This window comes from Rhincodon typus, chromosome 26, assembly GCF_021869965.1.
Source record: "Rhincodon typus isolate 14 chromosome 26, sRhiTyp1.1, whole genome shotgun sequence".
In the NCBI taxonomy this organism is placed as follows: domain Eukaryota; kingdom Metazoa; phylum Chordata; class Chondrichthyes; order Orectolobiformes; family Rhincodontidae; genus Rhincodon; species Rhincodon typus.
In genome coordinates, this window is record NC_063357.1 from 5,019,106 (window position 1) to 5,039,549 (window position 20,444).

At 39.5% G+C, this 20,444-nt stretch overlaps 2 protein-coding genes across 8 annotated transcripts in view; one reads left to right on the plus strand and one right to left on the minus strand.

Annotated features, from left to right (window-relative positions):
* brip1 (BRCA1 interacting helicase 1) overlaps window positions 1-8,076 on the minus strand; it is a 222,607-nt gene extending 214,531 nt beyond the window's left edge. Inside the window, exons 1-4 of one of the 2 annotated variants that reach the window (XM_048612789.1) lie at window positions 7,999-8,076; window positions 3,681-3,827; window positions 2,067-2,178; window positions 480-650 (exon numbers count right to left, since the gene is read on the minus strand). In XM_048612789.1, the coding sequence (XP_048468746.1) occupies window positions 480-650; window positions 2,067-2,178; window positions 3,681-3,773 (376 nt within the window). In that variant the 5' untranslated portion in view covers window positions 3,774-3,827; window positions 7,999-8,076. Of the gene's footprint in view, window positions 1-479; window positions 651-2,066; window positions 2,179-3,680; window positions 3,828-7,978 lie in introns of both variants that reach the window. The other variant, XM_048612788.1, reaches the window with a different exon arrangement.
* Window positions 8,077-8,165: 89 nt separating this feature from the next.
* ints2 (integrator complex subunit 2) overlaps window positions 8,166-20,444 on the plus strand; it is a 55,681-nt gene continuing 43,402 nt past the window's right edge. Inside the window, exons 1-5 of one of the 6 annotated variants that reach the window (XM_048612431.1) lie at window positions 8,166-8,340; window positions 11,784-12,091; window positions 12,749-12,887; window positions 14,750-14,852; window positions 17,243-17,356. In XM_048612431.1, coding sequence (XP_048468388.1) covers window positions 11,799-12,091; window positions 12,749-12,887; window positions 14,750-14,852; window positions 17,243-17,356 — 649 coding nt within the window. In that variant the 5' untranslated portion in view covers window positions 8,166-8,340; window positions 11,784-11,798. Of the gene's footprint in view, window positions 8,341-8,435; window positions 8,768-10,243; window positions 10,289-11,783; window positions 12,092-12,748; window positions 12,888-14,749; window positions 14,853-17,242; window positions 17,357-20,444 lie in introns of those variants that run through there. The other 5 variants (XM_048612428.1, XM_048612430.1, XM_048612429.1 and 2 more) reach the window with 5 other exon arrangements.

Sequence of the window (20,444 nt, forward strand, 5' to 3'; positions counted from 1 at the left end):
TGTCTGAAATGGCTCCAAACGTTTACTGCTTGTACTTAATGGAAGAACCATTATGTTAAGTGTCAGCAATTGCTTGATGCTCTGATCCCTGCACAGGCCTCTAATTCCTTGGCACGTCAAATTTTGAACTTTTGTCCTAGCTTTTAAGTTCTTTCAGAACTTTGCCCCTTTGCCAATATAACTCCAGCACCCCCTACTGCCAAAGCGTTTCCTTCTTCCGACTCCTGCATCTTACCCATCCCTTTATCTCATCACTGCCATTACTGCTTTTAGGCATCCTTCTGGATAATTTCTAACCCTAAATGACATGAAACCAAATAATGCATTTAGCAATAAATAGCATTCATGAACATTCATAATGTTCAAAACATTATTCATCCAATTACCTCACCACCCTGTAGTAATGAATGAACTTTATGTGAAAAAGCTGAAGTATTAAATGAACACGAAATGGATAATTGGTTCGAGAAAGTCATTACCTTGGTTTGAACTTGGTGAGGATTTTCCGTTTTCTGCAACAGCGGAATTGGTCTGGTTTGTTTCTGTGACTGCAGCAGAAGGCATTCTTGCTGTGTGACAGGTACAGTTACACACGGGCAATTTTTCTTGTTTTTTACAACTACTTGAACAACTTTCATCTCCAGATTTGTCTGCACAAGATGAATTGTTCATTAATACTAGAAGCAAGACATATATCATACAACAACTTTGGTTTTCCAGTATTAGGAATGCCACAATGCTTCAGTAATGTGGTATTAAGAAAACAATGATTATGGTACAACTAAACTTAGGCATTGCAACATATTAGAATAGCAATGTGATGCAGCACATGATTGTTGACACAGGTTCTCCATCTTCAAAGTACTTCAAATCACATCAAGTAACTTCCTAAAACATAGGAGGAATCAGGGAGTGATCTCCCAAGGTCCTCTTCAATATATCTCAGTGGCAAGTCAAGAAAAGCATTTGAAGAGTCTTGATGCTAGATTACTCAAATGTGCTCACAAATTCTGTGACTCTATAAATCTATAAAAGATTAGATAGTTCAAACTAGCTCAACATGTTTAGTTATACAGCAAGAGAGTCACTCAAAACAATTCGCATCCTAGAGTCGGCCCCAATCAGGTGATCTCAGCCTAGAGTAGCAATATTGCACCATATGTTTAGGGAACCCCTTGGTTTATGGTGGTGGCAGATTTGGCAGAAGGTTGCAAGGCAGGGGGCAAAAAGAGCTTTAATGAATAGAACCTTTACAATATACCTATTTAAAAATAGCAAATCAAATGCCATAAGACATATGAACTTGATGTCAAAATTCTTGCAGCATTCTACTTTAAACCAGAAGACTACAGAAGCATTAAAAAAGTATCTTCCCATTTTAAAATTCTCTCGTTACTTAGTTGTCATAACTTACACAATCAATATACCCCATGACAACTTCACAGCATTGTGACTTGCTATTCGATGTCTACTATTATCCATGTAGTCGTGGCAATGTATCTACAAGTATCTATAAACAACCTTAAGTTATCTTTCAGAAGGTTGAAAAAAGAAGTTGAATTTAAAAATGTATAATTTCTTCAAGTCATTCTGAAATACAGAGGTAGTTCTATTTGCTCACACTAGAAATTTGCATGAATATTGAATGATCAATATTGACCAATTTCCATTTTACATTCCTTTGCTTGAGTTCTCTGACCAAACAAATTTGCTCAGCAATCATGTGCTGAACCACAGCTAAGTGCCTTGATTTTTTTCTACCGTCATTAGGAGGCTGATCCCAAATCTATCTCTACCAGATTGAACGTTGGGCTGTTGGTATTAATCTCATCCACAAAAGCTGAAATTAATTCTGAATGTATCAAATTGGCCACTGTACATTATTGTGCTATCTACGTAATAACTTGCTTGAGATTAGAGCTCTTATTTTTCACTCAAGAGTATTATTATCCATTTGCAGTGAGGATAACATCCGTAACAAAGCAAGCATGAAACATACCGCAAAATGTGTATCGTTAATCCAGACAGTTTCATACAACATCAGAGAAATAAACATAAAACCATACCATACTGAGATTGCTGCCAGGCCAATGTGGAGCAAAGCAATGCAAGACTTTTTCCACTTCCAGTTGGACTCTCTAATAGACAGTGCTGTTGGCAGTTCAAACCTCGTACAATCTGAACGAAAGCATAAATCAGACCAATGTGGACCTCTGCATTAATTCAGCTAAATAAAATATCAACATCAGAAGTAATGAACAGCAAGGTAATTGTACTTTAGGCTGTAATGTTGTTAGCATTAAAGAATATATTAACATTAAAGAATAACTTAATCTATCCTTTTGTTAGTCAACCACGCATCCAACATACCCACACACCCACTGTAATGTGGTTGACTCTGAACTGCCCTCTAGGCAATTAGGGATGGGCAATAAATGCTGCCTAGCCAGCAATGCCTTCATTCCGTTAACGAATAAAGAAAAAAAATGCAGAAATCAATCACTAATTTCAGCAAATGAAATTATGCACCCACCAGTAGAGTTTCATTTACCCAATGCCAAGTGCATGCACTCTTCCTTTGGTATAACAAACTACTTAATTGTGCAAACGTTAGGTTGGCTGAGAGAAGATATGGATTCTCTTGGAGGTTAATAATGTATGAACATACAAACAAAGAACAGGAGCAAGCCATTTAGCGCCTCAGCTTGCTCTATCATTCAACAAGATCATGGACGATCTGTCTATAATCTCAAATCCACATTTCTGCCAATCCATCATATGCGCTCATCCTTTGCTTAACAAAAATCAATCTACCTCTGCCTTAAAAACATTCAAGGACTCTGCTTCCACCATCTTTTGAAGGAGAGAGCTCCCAAGACTCAAAACCGTCAAAGAAAGAGTTCCACCTGATATTAAACAGATCACTCTGATTTTTAAACAATGATCCCTACTTCTAGATTCTCTCATTACAGAAAAAGTCCTCTCCAAATCTATCCTGTCACAAGCCCTCAGGATATTCTACTTATCGATCAAGTTGCCTTTGCTCATCTAAACTAGAGCAGATACAATCCAAGCTTGTTCAATCTTTGCACACAAGAGAAATGCAAAATTATGAGCGGAATAGATTGGGTAGATTGTGGGAATCTTTTCCCCATGGCAGATATGTCTAAAACAGAACAGCATAGGTTTAAGGTGATTAAGTGGTTTAGAGGGGATCTGAGGAAATATTTTTTCATCCAGAAGTTGGTAGAACTTTGGAACATGCTGTCTCAGAGTGTGGTGGAGGTAGGCACTCTTGCAACAACCCACTCATTTCTGATATTGGTCTAGTAAACACAGAAGCTGATATCATATGGTTTAACTGAGCAAATCAACCGTTACACTTGCTTATAGGCTTTTCATTGCATGCCTAGCTAAAATTGCTAGGTTGCTAAAAATGCCTAGCTAAAACCTTTAGGGTTTTATCAGTCTAAGTGTAGAATAATTACATTCTAAAGTCTTAGAATCCAAACTGTGCCATGTAGAGTTGATGTGATTGCAAACTTCAATCACTGGGTCTTTTACTTTAGAAACCCCTTCACACACAACAGGACCCACTTGGCTCCTATCCATCCCTTACAATACTTATGAACCAGTTAATTGCATTCAATTGTCTGAATATATGAAATCAATACACTTACTGAATTCATCATAGCGAGCTGAGATGGGTACGCCTTGCATGGAAAAAGGATTTTCACTCCACCAATCGTGTATTCAGAAGCTGATGATGCCATCTTAATTAGTTAATTGTGATATGCGTCAAGAAAATTCTGCCTCAGTGCTTCAATCTGTGGAAGGAGTTTTAAATACTTTACCTGGACAGAAAATCACATTCTTTATTAAAATGTATTCAATTTCATTTTCAATCTCACTCTAGGAGCAATTATTTAAAATCCAATGTTGTGGGACATCAGGGCAAATCTTGGAAACTGATAAAATTATAATTGAAGTGCTTTATGTAAGTGGTAGGTCAGGCAGCGTGGGGTACAGTGAATGGAGTTTCCCAGGTTCAGTTTAGGAACAATGCTATTTCTGTTCACATAAACAAATGGATTCTGGAACGCAATGCCAAGTGGCCAGGTATCAGATGTTAAAAAAGAAGGGTCACTGGAATCAGAGCAGGAGCACAGAAATTGATAAGACTTAGTTGCGGACAGAGGGAAGTCGGATGAACTTTAATCCAGGCAAGTAAGAAGCACCAATTTTGGTAAGAAATAGAAAACAGCTCAAGTGGTGATGAAAACAAAAACAAACCTACTGGTTCAACAATACAATGCTCATATATCCAACCATTCCAGGCCAGCTGTTAACAAAGCCAAAAGAATGTGCAAGTACATAATGCTGGAGACAGAGATCATCATTAGTACTGACCATCATCTGAGCTGCCCAGCCCCCACACCACCCCCTAGAAACATCATTGTTCCAAGTTAGAGATATCTGGGCCTTACAGCATAGAAAGAAGGCATCCAAGGAGTTACCTCAGAGTAATGTGAGGTGGTTCAGAAAATGCAACCTGCATATTATTTTAAATTGTGGAAGTAAAATTAGTCATCAAAGGTTCAAACTAGCAGAAGTTAAAGTTAGGGTTAACATTGGAAAATAATTCCAACAAAGAGTGATTAATTTATAGAATACATTTCCACTTAAAGTAAAGTAAGTGAAAGTCTTGGACTCATTCAGGAAAAAAAAAGACCTTAATATCTTAAAGAAAGGATAAATTTAGGTGAATTACAAATTTTCTAAGCATTATATTGCATGTTTTTGAATGACTGACGTACAAGTCTTGGCACAATGAACAACATGGAATCTCTCATGCAAAACATAAATTATCAAGCTACCTTTAATGAACATTACACGTCTAAATTGTATCTTAATAGATAATTCTGAAATTCCACTGACATTGGAAAACTCCCAGAGCTTTGTGCTTGATATGAATTCGGTATCGTAAATATTAAACTTATAACTGTAAGTGTAGTGACTAAGGAACTTCAGAGTGCCACATACCATGTTGAAGAAACTGGTCTATTTTTGAAATTTTATGGACAGTATAAAATATATTTATAAGAAAAAGAAACAACTAGGCATTTAAAAAATTATTCAAGAAAGAAGCCCTGTCAACCTGCTATTTTCAACGTGGATGGCTTATGAAAAACATTGATTGCAGTTTGTCTGTTAAGATAGCCATTATTAAGTCTGTAACTTACAAGTCTCACAATATATAACAAATGGTTTTGGATCAAGAAAAACCAAAGGAATTGCCCAAAACTCTTAAAATATTAAAACACCATAGGAAAAATATGTAAATTCTAATTCATCTAAGCACTCAAAATTTAATTTAATAGGCAATAATCACTGGCACCTTGGATAGGAGGGACCGGCCAAAAGTCTGACCAAGGAGTTGAAGAGTTTTAAAAAGACGATGGTTACAGAGGCTGTTCCAAGCAGTGGGGTTGAGGCAACTGAATATTCCATCAAAAGTGATGGACAGATAGTGATATACTGAAGAGCAGAGGCTATGATGCAAAGCAATGCAGCCAGGTTATGACTGGAGACAGAGGAAGCAGTGACTTAGTGGTAATATCACTGGACTTGCAATCAAAGACCACACAATAGTATTCTGGGAACATGAGTTTGAATCCCACCATAATATCTTTTAGGGAAGGAAATCTGCCATCTTTACCTGGTCTGGCTACACGTGACTCCAGACCAATACTTAACTGCTCTCTAGGCAATTGGCAGTTACAATAAATGCTGACCTAGCCAGCAATGCCCTCATCCTGTGAATGACTAAAAGATAGCTGCACTGAATGAATGGCACAAAGCCACAGAGGAATTTATAGACATTAATAGAGAAGTCTTTAAAATTATGAAGGAGTTTGATAGGGTAGATAACAATGTGACGAGTCCAAAGCTGATGGACTGAAATACAATTGATTACGAATAGAATCAAATTGTTAATTCAGGAGAAACTCTCATCTGTACGGTACATATAAGACTGTGAATTAGAAGGAGTAGGACACTTGGCCCCCCAAGCCTGTTCTTCCATTCAAAGTGATAGTTTTTCTGGTTGCTGTACATTCTGACTCATGCCTGATTTCCTTTTGCCCCCTTATCCAGAATCGATCTACCACTGCCTTAAATGGAGTACCTGGACAAAACCCACACAGACACGTGGAGAATGTGCAAACTCCACACAGACAGTCACCCAAGGGTGGAAGCAAACCTGGGTCCCTGGTGTTGTGAGGCAGCAGTGCTAACCACTGAGCCACTGTGCCACCGTGGTGAATGATTCAAAGGCTCTGCTTCCACAGCCTTCCAAAGGCACTCAAACCCTCTGAGAAACAAATTTCATTTTTTCTGTCTTAAATGAGTGACTCCTTATTTTGAAAGTGATTGCTGGCTCTAGATTCTCCCACAAGTATAAACATACTTTTCATAATTATCTTGTCCAGATTCCTCAGGGTCTGTATGTTTCAATAAAGTTTCAATCAAGGTGTTTAGTTGTTCTAAACACCAGCAGATACAAGCCTAGCCTGTTCAACCGTTCCACAAAAGAGAACCAACCCATTTCTGTTATTGGTGTGGTAAATCTACTTGGAACTGCCTCCAATGCATTTGCATCCCCCCTTAAATAAGATGACCTAAACCATGTACAGTACACTGGATGCAGTCTTACCAGTGGCACGTATAACTGAAGTACATCTTCTCTACTTTTGTTTTAATGCCACTTGTGATAAATCATAACATTCTACTAGCTTTCCTAATAACTTGCTGTACCTGTATACCAACCTTTTGTGATTAAAAATTGGAACACCCAAATCCCTCTATATCTCAGAGTTCTGCAATCACTCACCACAGCGGCACAGTGACTCAGTGGTTAGCACTGCTGTCTCACAACGCCAAGGACCCAGGTTTGCTCCCACCCTTGGGTGACTGTCTGTGTGGAGTTTGCACATTCTCCCTGTGTCTGCGTGGGTTTCCTCCAGGTACTCCAGTTTCCTCCCACAGTCCAAAGATGTGCAGGGTAGGTGGCTTGGCCATGCTAAATTGCCCATAGTAGCCAGGGATGTTTAGGTTAAGTGGGTTAGACATGGGAAATACACGGGTAGGGGAATGGGTCTGGGTGGGATGCTCTTCCGGGGGGCAGTGTGGACTTGTTGGGCCAAATGGCCTGTTTCCACACTGTAGGGACTCTATGACTTACATGATATGATTGTTTTATATTCTTCCTGTCAAAATGGAGGTAACAGTTTAAAAAATACCTTTTAGAGATCTCTAAATACTATACATAAATTTGTAATTTACCCACAACACATTTTACAGTTGCTATTACTGAGCGTTTGGAATGTGCAATTCAGCACAATTGAGTTTGTCTTTTGTAATAAAATACCTGTAGTTAAAGGGAAGCTTGGTAAGCAGACAGAAAGAAAAGGAACTGAGGATGTCCTGAGAAGGAGGGATAAAGTTGGACAGAAGCAGACTCGTATGAATTATGAAATCTGAAGAAGGGTCTAGGCCCGAAACGTCAGCTTTCCTGCTCCTCTGATGCTGCCGTGTTCATCCAGCTCGACACCTTGTTATCTGAAATATGAACAACATTGGGCCGAATGGTCTGTACTTAAACGTTATGTCACAGAGTTTTATCTTCATACTTCGATCTCCAGCATTCCCAGTATTCTACTCCATTTAAATTTCATAGTGGGTACCCATGTAATTGACAGTGACAGAACAGCTGGATAAATGAAACAGTACAACCAATTTTTCCACAAATTACAGCACACAGATTGCGGGGAGAGCCAAACCGATTTCAGTGATAAGAAACAAATATTTCTGCAGATTTCAGTTGATACAGTTAATGAGGTTCTTCAACCATAATTTATGAATTCTAAGGTGCAAAACGCTTCAGCCTTTGTTCGTTTTCCACAAAGATATTACTCACAGTTTTCCAGTTTGTTTTACCTCATGCAATCGGACAACACAACTTCGCGCCTGACTGTTAACCAACACGCATGCGCTGGACCCGAATCCCGGTGTACGCCGACGCATAGTTGTGGGCCAATCAGCGGGCGGTTTGAACTACTCGCAGCCAATCGGCGGGAGTGAGCCGGGTCGAGGCCAATTCGGACCAGAAAACGGAAAGAACTGAAGGAGAATTACCGGACCCAAAACATTGACTCTGATTTATCTCCACAGATGCTGTCAGACTCGCTGTGTTTTTGTTTCCAATTCGGGCTAGTCGCCGCCGAATGGACGGCGGTATTGTGGCCAATCAGGAACCGGTGAGCACAGAGCGTGAGGGAGGTAAGTCAATGGGAGAACCGGTTGCCCAACGACCAATGGGCGAGTCGATTCGGTGGCGGTAGTCCCTTACTGGCAGTTGCTATGTTACCCCGGCACGGCCCACAATCCCATATGGCGGTTAGTACGGTGTTGTCGGTGGGGTGGAGACAGTTACAGCAGAGGAGTTCAGTAGGAATTTGGATTTTTTTTAAAAAATAAAAAGCATATACAAAAAGCCAATTTATAAGGACTGTATGTCCCCAGCCTTCCTAGAACTCCAGTTCGAAAGCGTTAGGGAGTTAAAACGACGAATGGCGAGGCCCCAGAGTTGGGTGCGTTTCTCGGCGAGAAGGGTTACGTGAGCCCGGCCACTAAGTTAGTGCGAGGCCTAGTTCATCAGTTTTCACTTTGTTTTCAGTAAAAGGTAGGGTATTTGATTTCTGAAAAAGTACGTAAGTTATTCAAAATAAAGGTAATTTGTAAAAATTTTAATTGAGGCATGGAGAAATTAAGATTAAAGTCTCCATATGTTAAAATAGTTAAAAATATAGGATTCTAAAGTCAAATAATCTATGGAACGGGAATGTTGTTCGTTGCTGTCAATATTTTTAAGTCATTTTGTGGCATATCCTGATTAAGTAGAATAATAAATTATTAAATAACAAAGTTAAATTTCTTCGCTTAAAACTTGAGACAATTTGTGCTTTGTACCAATGCAAATATGCCGACAATATAGGAAGTCCTTTATGAAACACAGTTTCTTGTCAAGTTATCTGTAATTTTAGTTGTACTTGTTGGTTCTTGAGTTTGCTTCCACAATAACACCAAGATCAAGAATTTAGCACATCTGGGGAAACTGATTATTAAAAGAAACATTGCCATTAATTGAAACAAAACCAGAAATTGCTGGAGAAATTTGCCAGGTCTGGCAGCCTATGCAGAGAGAAAGCAAAGTTAACATTTTGAGTCCAGTGACTGTCCTTCGTAAGAGTTCTGTGGCAGTTTCTGTTTTTATTTCAGATCTTCAGCATCTGCAGTTTTTTTTTGTTTTATTGCCAGTAGATAATGTATGCCCAGTATTTGCATATTGTTTTTGAGTCAAACAGTGTGGAAACAGACCCTTCACTACAACTCCATGCTGACCAGATATCCTAAACTAATCTAGTCCCATTTTACAGCATTTGGCCCATATCCCTCCAAACTCTTGCAATTCATGCAGCCATCCAATGCCTTTTATTTATTGTAATAGTACCTCCCTCCACCAGTTCCTCTGACAGCTTGTTCCATACAAGCACCACCCTCTGTGTGGAAAAAGTTGCCCCTCAGGTCCCTTTTAAATCTTTGCCCTCTCAGCTTAAACGTATGCTCTCTAGTTTTGGACTCTCCTCCTTTGGGGGAAAAAGACCTTGGCTGTTCACTCTATTCATGCCCTTCATGATTTTATAAACCTCAGCTTCTGACGTTCCTGGGGAAAAAAATCCCCAGCCTATTAAGCCTCTCCCTAGAGCTCATACCCTCCAATCGCAGCAAAATCCTCAAATTTTTCCTGAATCCTTAACAACATCCTATAACAGGGAGCCCAGAATTGAACACAGTATCCTACAAGTGGCATAACCAATATCCTCTACAGTCGCAACATGACTTCCCAATTCCTATACTCAATGCACGGACCAATGAAGGCAAGCGTGCCAAGCCTCTTCTTCACTACTTATGACTCTTCTAAATTTTGCTTGATGCCAATGTTTCTGGTTTTGTTATTCCAACCTTTGAGTTTGATAATCTTTTATTGGAAACAAAGGATTATTTAGCGTTGGTGTTTAATTTAATGGGATGTAGGTATGTCTAACAAGTCCAGCATTTGAAGTCCATCTGTAATTGCCCTCGAATTGACTGCCTTATTGTACTATTTCAGAAGGCAGTCAGGTCACTCACTTTACCTGGGTCTTTCATCACATGTACACCAGACTAGGTAAGGATGGTGGATATCCTTCCCTAAAGAATGTTAGTGAATCAGATTTTTTACGATAATTGCCAATATTACTGATTCAAGACTTATTAATTGAATGTATGTTCTATCAGCTGCTACGGTGAGATTTGTTCTGTACCCAGAACATGAGCTTAGGCCTCTATTTCTAAACCAGTGACATTATTACTACTCCTTTGTCCACTTTGTCACCCCTGTTCAGAGGACATCTGATTTTTAATATTTAAAATTAAATTACTTGGTATAACAGATAAACATGTTCCTTTGATGAGTGAACACAAAGTAAGGGGAATGTAATCTTAAAATGGCACTAAAGACAAAATAAAGTTGCCATAGTCTTACTGGACCATAGGGTTGCTCTGTCATTAGAGAGAGATGATTGGTGGTAGTTTATCCTAGCAACCATCACACCTCAGGCAAGGGGAGACTTTGAGAAGGAGAGTTCTTTATAATAACCTCAGCCAGTGCAAGAATTGAAGCAATGCTGTTGGCATCACACTGCATCGTCCAGCTAATTGACCCTTCCCATAAATTCTTATTCCCTGATGAGGAATCGAACCCAGCCACAGGGGTGAAAACACCGAATTCTAACCACTAGACCAAAGAGGAGTTCAGGAGTGCACCTTTTCATGAGGAACTCTGGAAACATCTTATTCTATAAGCTATGGATGCTGGGAGTTAGTGCTTTCAAGCCCCGATCTAATGGAATAATGTTTTCTGAATATTTCTATTGTCAAACAAAATTGTGTAGACGTTGGCCAACAATACATTTTTGTCTGCTGCTTGGCATAGATTTTTTTAAAACGTTGTTGATTACTGGAAATGTGGGGGAGAACGTATGAGAAACAGCAAGAAAAACTATTTCATTATTTTAAACTCTTCAGGTTGTTAGAGAATAGAAAGTGCAATTTAAGTCTAGATTTCAACACTGGGACAGATTGCAAGAGTTATATGTATAACTAACATGCATTTACATACACCTATTTATTAACTTTAACTTTGCTTTCAACACTCTAATTCCAATCAAACTCATTTAGTGCCCTTGAGAAGATGATGGTGAGCGGCCTTCTACATGCTGTAATTTGATGTCTTTAGGGAGGAGATTCCAGGATTTTGACCCAGCAACAGTGAAGGAATAGCAATTATATTGCCATGTCAGAATGGTGAGCAGCTTGGAAGAGATCTTGCAGGTGGTGGTGTTCCCATGTATCTGCTGCCCTTGACCTTCTAGATAGAAGTACTCGTGGGTTTGGAAGGTGCTGTCTAAGGACCTCTGAATTTCTGCAGTGCACCTTGTAGGTAGTACATGCTACACTACTGAGCATTAGTGGTGGAGGGAGTGGTGTACAGTCTTGATGTACAATCAGCAGGAAACATTTCTGAATTTGGCAAGTCTTGGAATAGATTTTTAACACACTGTAAATAACTGCTTCCCTCTGCTATACTAAATTGAACGGTGTCTCAAATGTTTTCTGTTTAGGTGCCTTCGGCAAAGATGGCGGAGTTTGCGTGCCTGCAGTTTGTGAGTTCCTTTGCATTTGAAGCAATGCAGAAGGTCGATGTGGTAAAACTGGCAGCTTTGAGTGATCCAGAGTTGAGGCTACTCTTGCCGTGCCTGGTGAGAATGGCACTTTGTGCCCCTGCTGATCAAAGTGAGGCTTGGGCACAAGACAAAAAACTCATCCTGCGTCTTCTGTCTGGGGTTGAGGCTGTCAACTCTATTGTGGCTCTATTATCAGTTGATTTTCATGCTCTGGAACAGGATGCGACCAAAGAACAGCAGCTCAGGTATTTATTGTACTTCCCAAGTTAATGTAAACAACAAATAATTGTGAATTTCTGATGATCCATCAGTAACCTGAGTTAGCAAATCTACAATCCATAACTGACCTGAAACAAGAAATTAGGTTAATAATGTGGATGTAACCCTAAGTTGGTAGCACTTATTCTTCTGATTTAGAAGGTTATAGGTTATGGATTGCACTTCTCTAAAGATTTGATTTTATAATACTGCTGATGCACTTAGTGCAGTACTGAGGTGATGCACTGTCAGAAACCTGACTTTCACTTGAAGTTAAATGAAGGCCCGGTGGCCCTTCTGAGTTGGGTGCATCAGATCACATGACACTTTTCTGAATTTAAAAAAAACTGTTGCCCCGTGTCACACCCAATGTCTATCCCTCAACCAAGTGATGAGTCATGGATTTGGCATGATTAAAACTGATTATTTGACCGTTATCCTATTGCTGTTTGTAGAATCTTGATGTGTACAATTTGTCATTTTTTCTACTTTATAATGTTGACTACGTTCCAGAAACATGTATTTTGTGACGTTTTGAAGTGTTGCAAGATGCAGAATAATTGCAATGTTTTTCTTTCTCGCTTTAATTATTTCAACACTTTTTTCAAGAATATTCCTCAAACTTATTAACTTTTTTTAAACAGGCACAAGTTAGGTGGAGCAAATGGAGAGAGCATCCTAGTATCACAGCTACAGCATGGCTTAGCTTTGGAGTTTGAACATAGTGATTCCCCTCGTCGTCTCCGACTAGCACTTAGTGAACTGTTAGTGATCATGAACAAGGTAATAAACAATGAATCTAAGATAGAAGCTTGTGTTCCATCTATGCATGCCACTATCTGAGCACTGATGAGCTCATACTTTACTTTTGAGGAGCTTGAGTTTGCCTCCCCCACTCTGTGTGTACTTAAGAGTGGAGGCAGGGGTCCTAAAGTCTTATAAATGCAAAAAAATCAAAGGTAAGGGCCATTTTCACATGCAACTCATCACTGGGGACAGGTAAGTAGGAGGGAGGTGGCTACTGGTAGTGCTGCAGACGCATATGATATTGTAAATAGAAATTGAAGGACAGGGGAAAAAAAAGTCATACCATCTAGTTCATCTTTTAAAATCCTGCTGATTATTATTATTATTATTATTATTAATTATTATAATATGTTCTTGAAGGCTCCCAGCAATCAATGTTTGCCAATTAGTCCACAACAGGCCCAGCCCTGAGTAGAAAATCCCAGTTATGGTGAACTTTGCACATCATAAATCCAAAGTTCATTGTTCTGCCTGACCTGTCTTTGGCATGTCATTTCCATTTTATAACGATGTGCAGTTTTGATTTATGTGCATTTCAATTAGGTGGCAGATTGAATTCATGGGAGTTGTAGAGGAGGCAAGCTTTGGAAGAGGAGCTATAGGAATATCGTGTGAAGCAAGGGAGCAATGAGTTGGAAGATAGATGGGCAGAGATGAAACACTAAATTGAGGGTTTCTCTACTTCTGTCGCTGTCTTCTCTCATGTCTCCTCTTTGAAGAGTTTGGACCATGGCTTAACTGGATTGGTCCATGGTTATGGGAATTGTATTACAGTGGTTTGCCGTTGCCTTTTACAGGATGTCTGGCCAGGAAACTCAGGCATATTGAAAGGATTTACTGACTGACAATGAACCTGCTAAAACACAGCATGGGACTCGAAGCAAGTCTGAAGACTGTATTTTCTGGCAGGAAGGCACTTGGAATGGGAAGACTATAAGACCATAAGAGATAGGAGCAGAATGAGGCCATTTGGCTCATCAGTGTCTGCTCTGCCTTTCGATCATGGCTGATATGTTTCTCTGCCCCATTCTCCAGCCTTCTCCCAGTAACCCTTGATCTCCTTACTATTTACTCTGAGGCTACGCACTCAGGTCCCGGTATGTCCTACTAGTGCATCCATCTTACCCATGTCCACTCTATCCAATCCTCTCAGAATTCTAATTTTCACACAGATCCTCAACTTATCAAAGAACAAAGAAAGACAGTACAGCACAGGATCAGGCCAGTCAGCACACCAAGACCTTGCTGACACATGATGCCTTTCTAAACTTAAAATTTTGTAAACTTCTATCAGGTCACCCCACATCCTTAATGCAAGTGAACACAAATCAAGTATGTCCAATCTCGTAGCTAATACGCTTCAAACCAGTCAACATCTGGGTAAACCATTTTGGTACCCACTCCAAAGCATTTTTTCAAGTACAGATCCAGTGTCCTCAACGGGTCTTCATGACAAATCTTTCATCCCCGGGATCATTCTTGTAAACCTCATCTGGATCCCCTCTGACACCAGCACATCCTTCTGTCGATACGGGGCACAAAACTGCTCTCGATATTCCAAATGCGGTCTGATCAGAGCCCTATACAGCATCAATGGTACATCCATGCTGTTTGTATTCCAACCCTCTTGAAATGAATGCTAATATTGCATTTGCCTTTCCTACTGCCAACTAACACTATTTGTTAACCTTAAGAGAACCCTGAACTAGGACTCTCAAGTCCCTTTGCAGTTAAGATTTCTGAAACCTTTCCCTTGTATGACTATAAGTTCATGAAGCTCGCTGATGATATGTTGTAGAAACTAATGAGCATTTTGTTTTTGTCTATGTATGTTGAAGTTGTCTGATTCAAATGGCGAATTTTTTATGAAGTCTTCAGAACTGTTTGAAAGCCCTGTGTATCTGGATGAAGTTGCAGATGTGCTCTGTATCCTTCAAGCAGGTAAGATTTAGAATATCAGTGAAATTAAAAGTCATAACTCAGTTTATAGATTTAAGTAGCATATACTTCAATTATAGATTTAAACAAGATGTGGACACTCACTGTAGAGCATCACCAGTGGAATGTTTCTCATTAAGACTAATGAGAACCAGAAATAATCAGTAGTGGCTGACAAGGAACTAATCTGATTGCAGAAAGTAGTTATAGTCATAGTCATACAGCACGGAAACAGATCCTTCAATACAACCAAACCATGCCAACCATAATCCCAAACTAAACCAGTCCCACCTGCCTGCTCCTGGCCCATGTCCCTCCAAACCTTTCCTATTCATGTACTTATCCAAATGTCTTTTAAACATTGTAATTGTATCTACATCCACCACTTCTGCAGGAAGTTCATTCCACACACGAACCACTCTCTTGTGTAACAGCTTTGTCCCTCATGTCTTTTTTTTAAACCTGTCACCTGTCACCTTAAAAATGTGCCCTCAGTCTCAAAATCCCCATCCTCCGGAAAACAAAACTACAATTAACTCTATCTTTATCCCTCATTATTTTATAAACAGGTCGCCTGTCATCCTCCTATGCTCCAGTGAAAAAAGTCCCAGCCTATCCAGCCTTTCTTTATAACTCCAACCTTCCATACCCAACAACATTCTGATAAATCTCTTCTGAACCCTCTCCAGCTTAATAATATTCTACCTATAACTGGCCAGAATTGGACACAGTATTCCAGAAGAGGTCTCACCAATGTCCTTTACAACCCCAGCATGACTTCCTAACGCCTATGCTCAAAGGATTAAGCAATGAAGGCAAGCGTGCCCAATACATTTTAAACCAACTGTCTATATGTGATGCAAGCTTCAAAGAATTATATACCTGCACTCCTATGTTCTTCTGTTCTACAATGTTATAAAGTGGAGGTTGACCCCCCTCTGAGAACTAAAACCGAAACACCCAAAGGGTACCTCGCCCTACAATCTGTAAGAGGAGTTGAAAAGTCGTGTAACCTGTTTTTCAGCAACTTCTCGTGGTTAAATAAAATAAACACTCATTTTACAATCAACAAGTATCAATTTATTTATCTAATTCTAAAAGTGAACAAATTAACTAAACCAATAACAAACCAAATAAATCCCTTCTAACTACTAAGTATTCCTGAATTAACCAAGATTCTAATGATATGCTGTTCCAATTAATACAAGTGGTGTTTAGTCTTGAAATTATAGGCAAGTTACATTTCCTCTAGAATGTTCTGTGCCGTCTTCATCGATTCTTCTGTCAGGAATATTCACGGATTGTGCCGTGGGTACCATTTGTTATTTAGATGGTGCTTTCTCTAATATATAGAGGAGACTGTGAGAGCCAGCAATTCTCTTTTGAGAGCTGAGTGTTGTTAACACTGGTGGATGGCAGTTAGCACTTCTGTTTTTGTCTAACTGCCCCCTTCTTCTATACCCTTGATGACATCAATTTCTTATAATAAGATTGATCCTATGTTGTCAAAACCATCAGATTTAAATTTAATAAATTTTTTTCAGTATCTAAGTGCCTGGTTCAAATTGATTAGCTAAATTCAAAACCCTATTGTCTTGGTGAGAACTGCTGCTTGGTCTGTTAATTGTATGGCCTTTTGATACACGTTTCAATTTGGGTGCTCTGTATAGACTTGCAAACTTTCAAGCTGCTGCTCACAGGTTTCCTTTTTAAACTCTAAGTATAGAAAAAGCACATCATCTTTTAAAGGGACCATGCAATGTGCCCCACCCCTTAGCATTTTACAAACACCAAATTCTAACTTCTTGCCCCCTAATCCACAAGTACGCTATCCAACTTCCCAACAACAACACTACTGAAGGCCCTACCATTAATTGTATAAGCCCTACCATTGTTTGTTGTACCAAAATGCAATACTTCACATTTATCCAGATTGAACTCCATCTGCCATTTTTCAGCCCATCAATTCCTTTGTGATCTTAGAAAACCTTCTACACTGTCTACTATGCCACCAATTTTGGTGTCATCTGCAAATTCACGAACCATGCCTTCTATGTTCTCATTCAAATCATTTATATAAATGGCAAACAAAAGAGGACCCAGAAACAATCCCTGTGGAACACCACTGGTAACAGGCCTCCAGTCCGAAAAGCAACTCTCCAACACCATCACTGTGTCTCCTGCCGTTAATCCAATTATCTATTCTGAAAATAACTTGTCTATTTGGAGGAACTAAATTACTTGTTTAACCTAACTTAGTCTGTTCAATTATACAGTTTCTTCTTGGGTACAAAAATCATTTTAATGTTTTAAAGTAAAGCTATTGGGGTAGCACATTGTATGCAGTAATGTTACAATATAAATTGTGTGGTGGTCTATTTCCCCTCCCTCAGAGCTTCCATCACTGTTACCTATTACTGAAGTAGCTGAGGCATTGCTCCATGTACGAAATGGATCATGGTTCATGTGTTTGTTAGTGGCCAATGTCCCTGACAGCTTCAATGAAGGTAATGATCTTTCTTTTAACTCTTCTAATAGTGCAGTGATGACTTGAGAAAATCTAAGAGCCAAAAGCAAAATAATGTATTGAGATTCAGTTGTAGTTTTAGAAAAATGTGTTCTAGCCAACATCATTTGCACCACCTACTTGGTACCTTGTTCCCATTTTTGCCACAAAATCATTTGATCCCTTTAGCTTTAAGAACTATATCTCCTTGAAAACATTAGACATTTTTGCCTCCAACCATTTTCTGTCGCAGACAATGCCACAGGCTCACCGCTCAGGGTGAAAGAGAATTTCTCCCCCCTCTCACTCTTAAATGGCCTACCGTGTATCTTTAGATTTTTGATCTGTGGTTCTGGTCTCCCTATCACCGGGAACACCCTTCCTGTATTTACCCTGTCTAGTCCAGTTAGAATTTTACAGGCTTCCATGAGATCCCTATCCCTCCCATTCTTAAACTCCAGTGAATGTAGTTCCAACTGATCCACGCTCTCTTCGTGTATCAGTCCTATCATCCCAGGAATCAATCTGGTAAACTTTTGTTGCACTCCCTCCATAGCTAGGGCATCCTTCCTCAGCTCAGGAGACCAAAACTGCACACAATATTTCAGTTATGGTCTCACTGCAGCACGACATTTCTGCTCCTATCTTCAAATTCTCTTGCTATGAAAGCCAACATACCATTTGCCTTCTCTGCTTGGTTTCAGCGACTGGTGTACAAGAGTAGGCCTCATTGCATCTCCCCCTTTCCTGACCTGTTGCCGTTCAGATAATCCACCTTCCTATTTAAAATAGCAAAGTGAACAACCTCCTATTTATCCACATTATACTTTGCCTACCATGCATTTGCCCACTCCCTCAAACTTGTGTAAATCACACTGAAGCATCTCTGCATCCTCTTCACAGTTTCCCCTTCCACCCAATTTTGTATCAGAGATATTACTTTTAGCTCCCTCATCTGCTGCTCCGCCTGCTGTGTTCATCCAGCTCTGCACCTTGTTGTCTTGAATTATTAATATGTTGTGAATAGCTGGGATCTTGCGTGCTAATTCCAGCAATACCCCACTGGTCATTGCCTAATACTCAGGAAATGACCCATTTATTCCTGTTCTTTGTTTCCTGTCTGCCAACCAGTTCTCTATCCATGTCAGGACACTAGCCCCAGTCCAATGCACTTTAATTTTACGTACGAATCCCTCATGTGGTACCTAACTGAACACTTTTGAAAGTCCACATAAACCGCATCCCTAGTTCTCCTTATCAACTCTACTGGTTATATCCTTGAAAAATTCCAGAAGATTTGTCAAACATGATTCTCCTTTTGTAAATCCATTCTGTTTTCATCCAATCCTGTCTCTATTTTCCAAGTGGTCTGCTATTAAATCTTTTGTAATGGACTCTACTATTTTTCCTTACTACTGATGTCAGGCTAGCAGGTCTATAATTCCCCTTTTTCTCTACCTTTTTTAAAATAGTGGTGGTATATTAGCAACCCTTCAATTCAGAGGAACTGTTCCAGAGTCTCTAGAATCTTGAAGGATTACTACCAATGCATCTGCCATTTCTAGGTCTATTTGCTTAAGTACTGAGTTCTAGATTATTGTCAGCCTTTAATGCCACCAATTTCCTCAAAACCAATTAGTTCCTCTCTTTCACTGGACCACGTTCACCAGAGGTTTTGGGACATCATTTATGTCCTTCTTTGTGAAGACAGAACCAAGATATGTATTTAATTAGTCTGCCATCTTTGTTCCCCTTTATAATGTCCTGTCCTTCTAAGAAGGGACCTACATTGTCATCTTCAATTTTGTTTTCTCCCCATACCTATGGAAACTTTTACAATTACTTTGTACGTTCATCACAAGTTTACTCTTGTAATCTATTTTTCCCATCTTAATCCCTTTGTCCTCCTTTGCTAAAATTTAAACATGCTTCCAATCCTCAGGTATGCAGCTCTTTCTGGTCCATTTGTATGCCCTTCCTTGGATCTAAACTATGCTTAATTTAACTTGTTAGGCATGGTCAGACCAACTTTCTAGTTTTATTTTTGTGCCAGGGAGGAATAATCAGTTGTTGTAGTTCCATGCATTATTTAAATGTTTGCCGTTGCCTATTCACTGTCATTCCTTTAAGTAATGCTCTCCAATTTATCACAGCTAGCTCGTGCCTCTTACTATTGCAGTTTTCTCTATTTGGATTCAGATTCTAGTCTCGGAACCAACTTTGTCACTTCTTCTCAAAGCATTCTATCATATTATGGTCACTGTTCCTCCCAAGGGGCCTTGCATAGCTAGATTGCCAATTATTCCTTTCTCATTGTACAAAACCCATTCTTAAGATGGCCTGTCTTCAAGTCGGATCTAGTTAATCCAAAAAAACATCATCTACACATTCCAGGAATTCCTCCCCTTTGTTATTGCTATTGATTTGAATTGCCCAATCTACATCAGATTAAAGTCATCCATAATTGCAGTTATTATTTCTTTTATTGCTTGTGCAAAGTGTCAAATGTACCATGATGACACCTCTGAAGGATGCCCAAGTGATGAGCTTGGGGATTTTGTCATCTTTTCACACAGTGAGTTGTTTTGTCAATCATCTTTTCCTAAAGAAGTTCCAAATAAGATCCAATTGAGTTTGATTGTACACTAATATGACCACCTTAGCATGTGCAGGCAGTTGCCTACACATCTGCAGATGGTGTGCCAAAGAAAGCACTGGTTACTCATGACATTCACAGCACTTGTCTGGACTGTAAATAAGCAATAACATTGTAACGGGTTGCGGCAATCAAAAGGGGATGTCTCTGGCTGCAATAAAGAAAAAGTTGCCTGGCAGCAGGGTTGGTATAGAGAAACTTCTATCCCAGATCAGGTCCATTATCAAGAGTAAGATTCAAATTGCAAAGAAGGAAGCACTGGGAGAGTGGTAAAGAAACCAATAGAGCAGGGAATACTTAGTAAAGAAAATAAGAGCCCAAAGCTGAAAAATGCAAATTGGAAAATGTAAAAGCCAAAGATTCCTTGGAGCTAGCATGACTCTGAACAAGAGCCTATAATAATACGAGATAGGTGGGATAGAAGACGGACAGG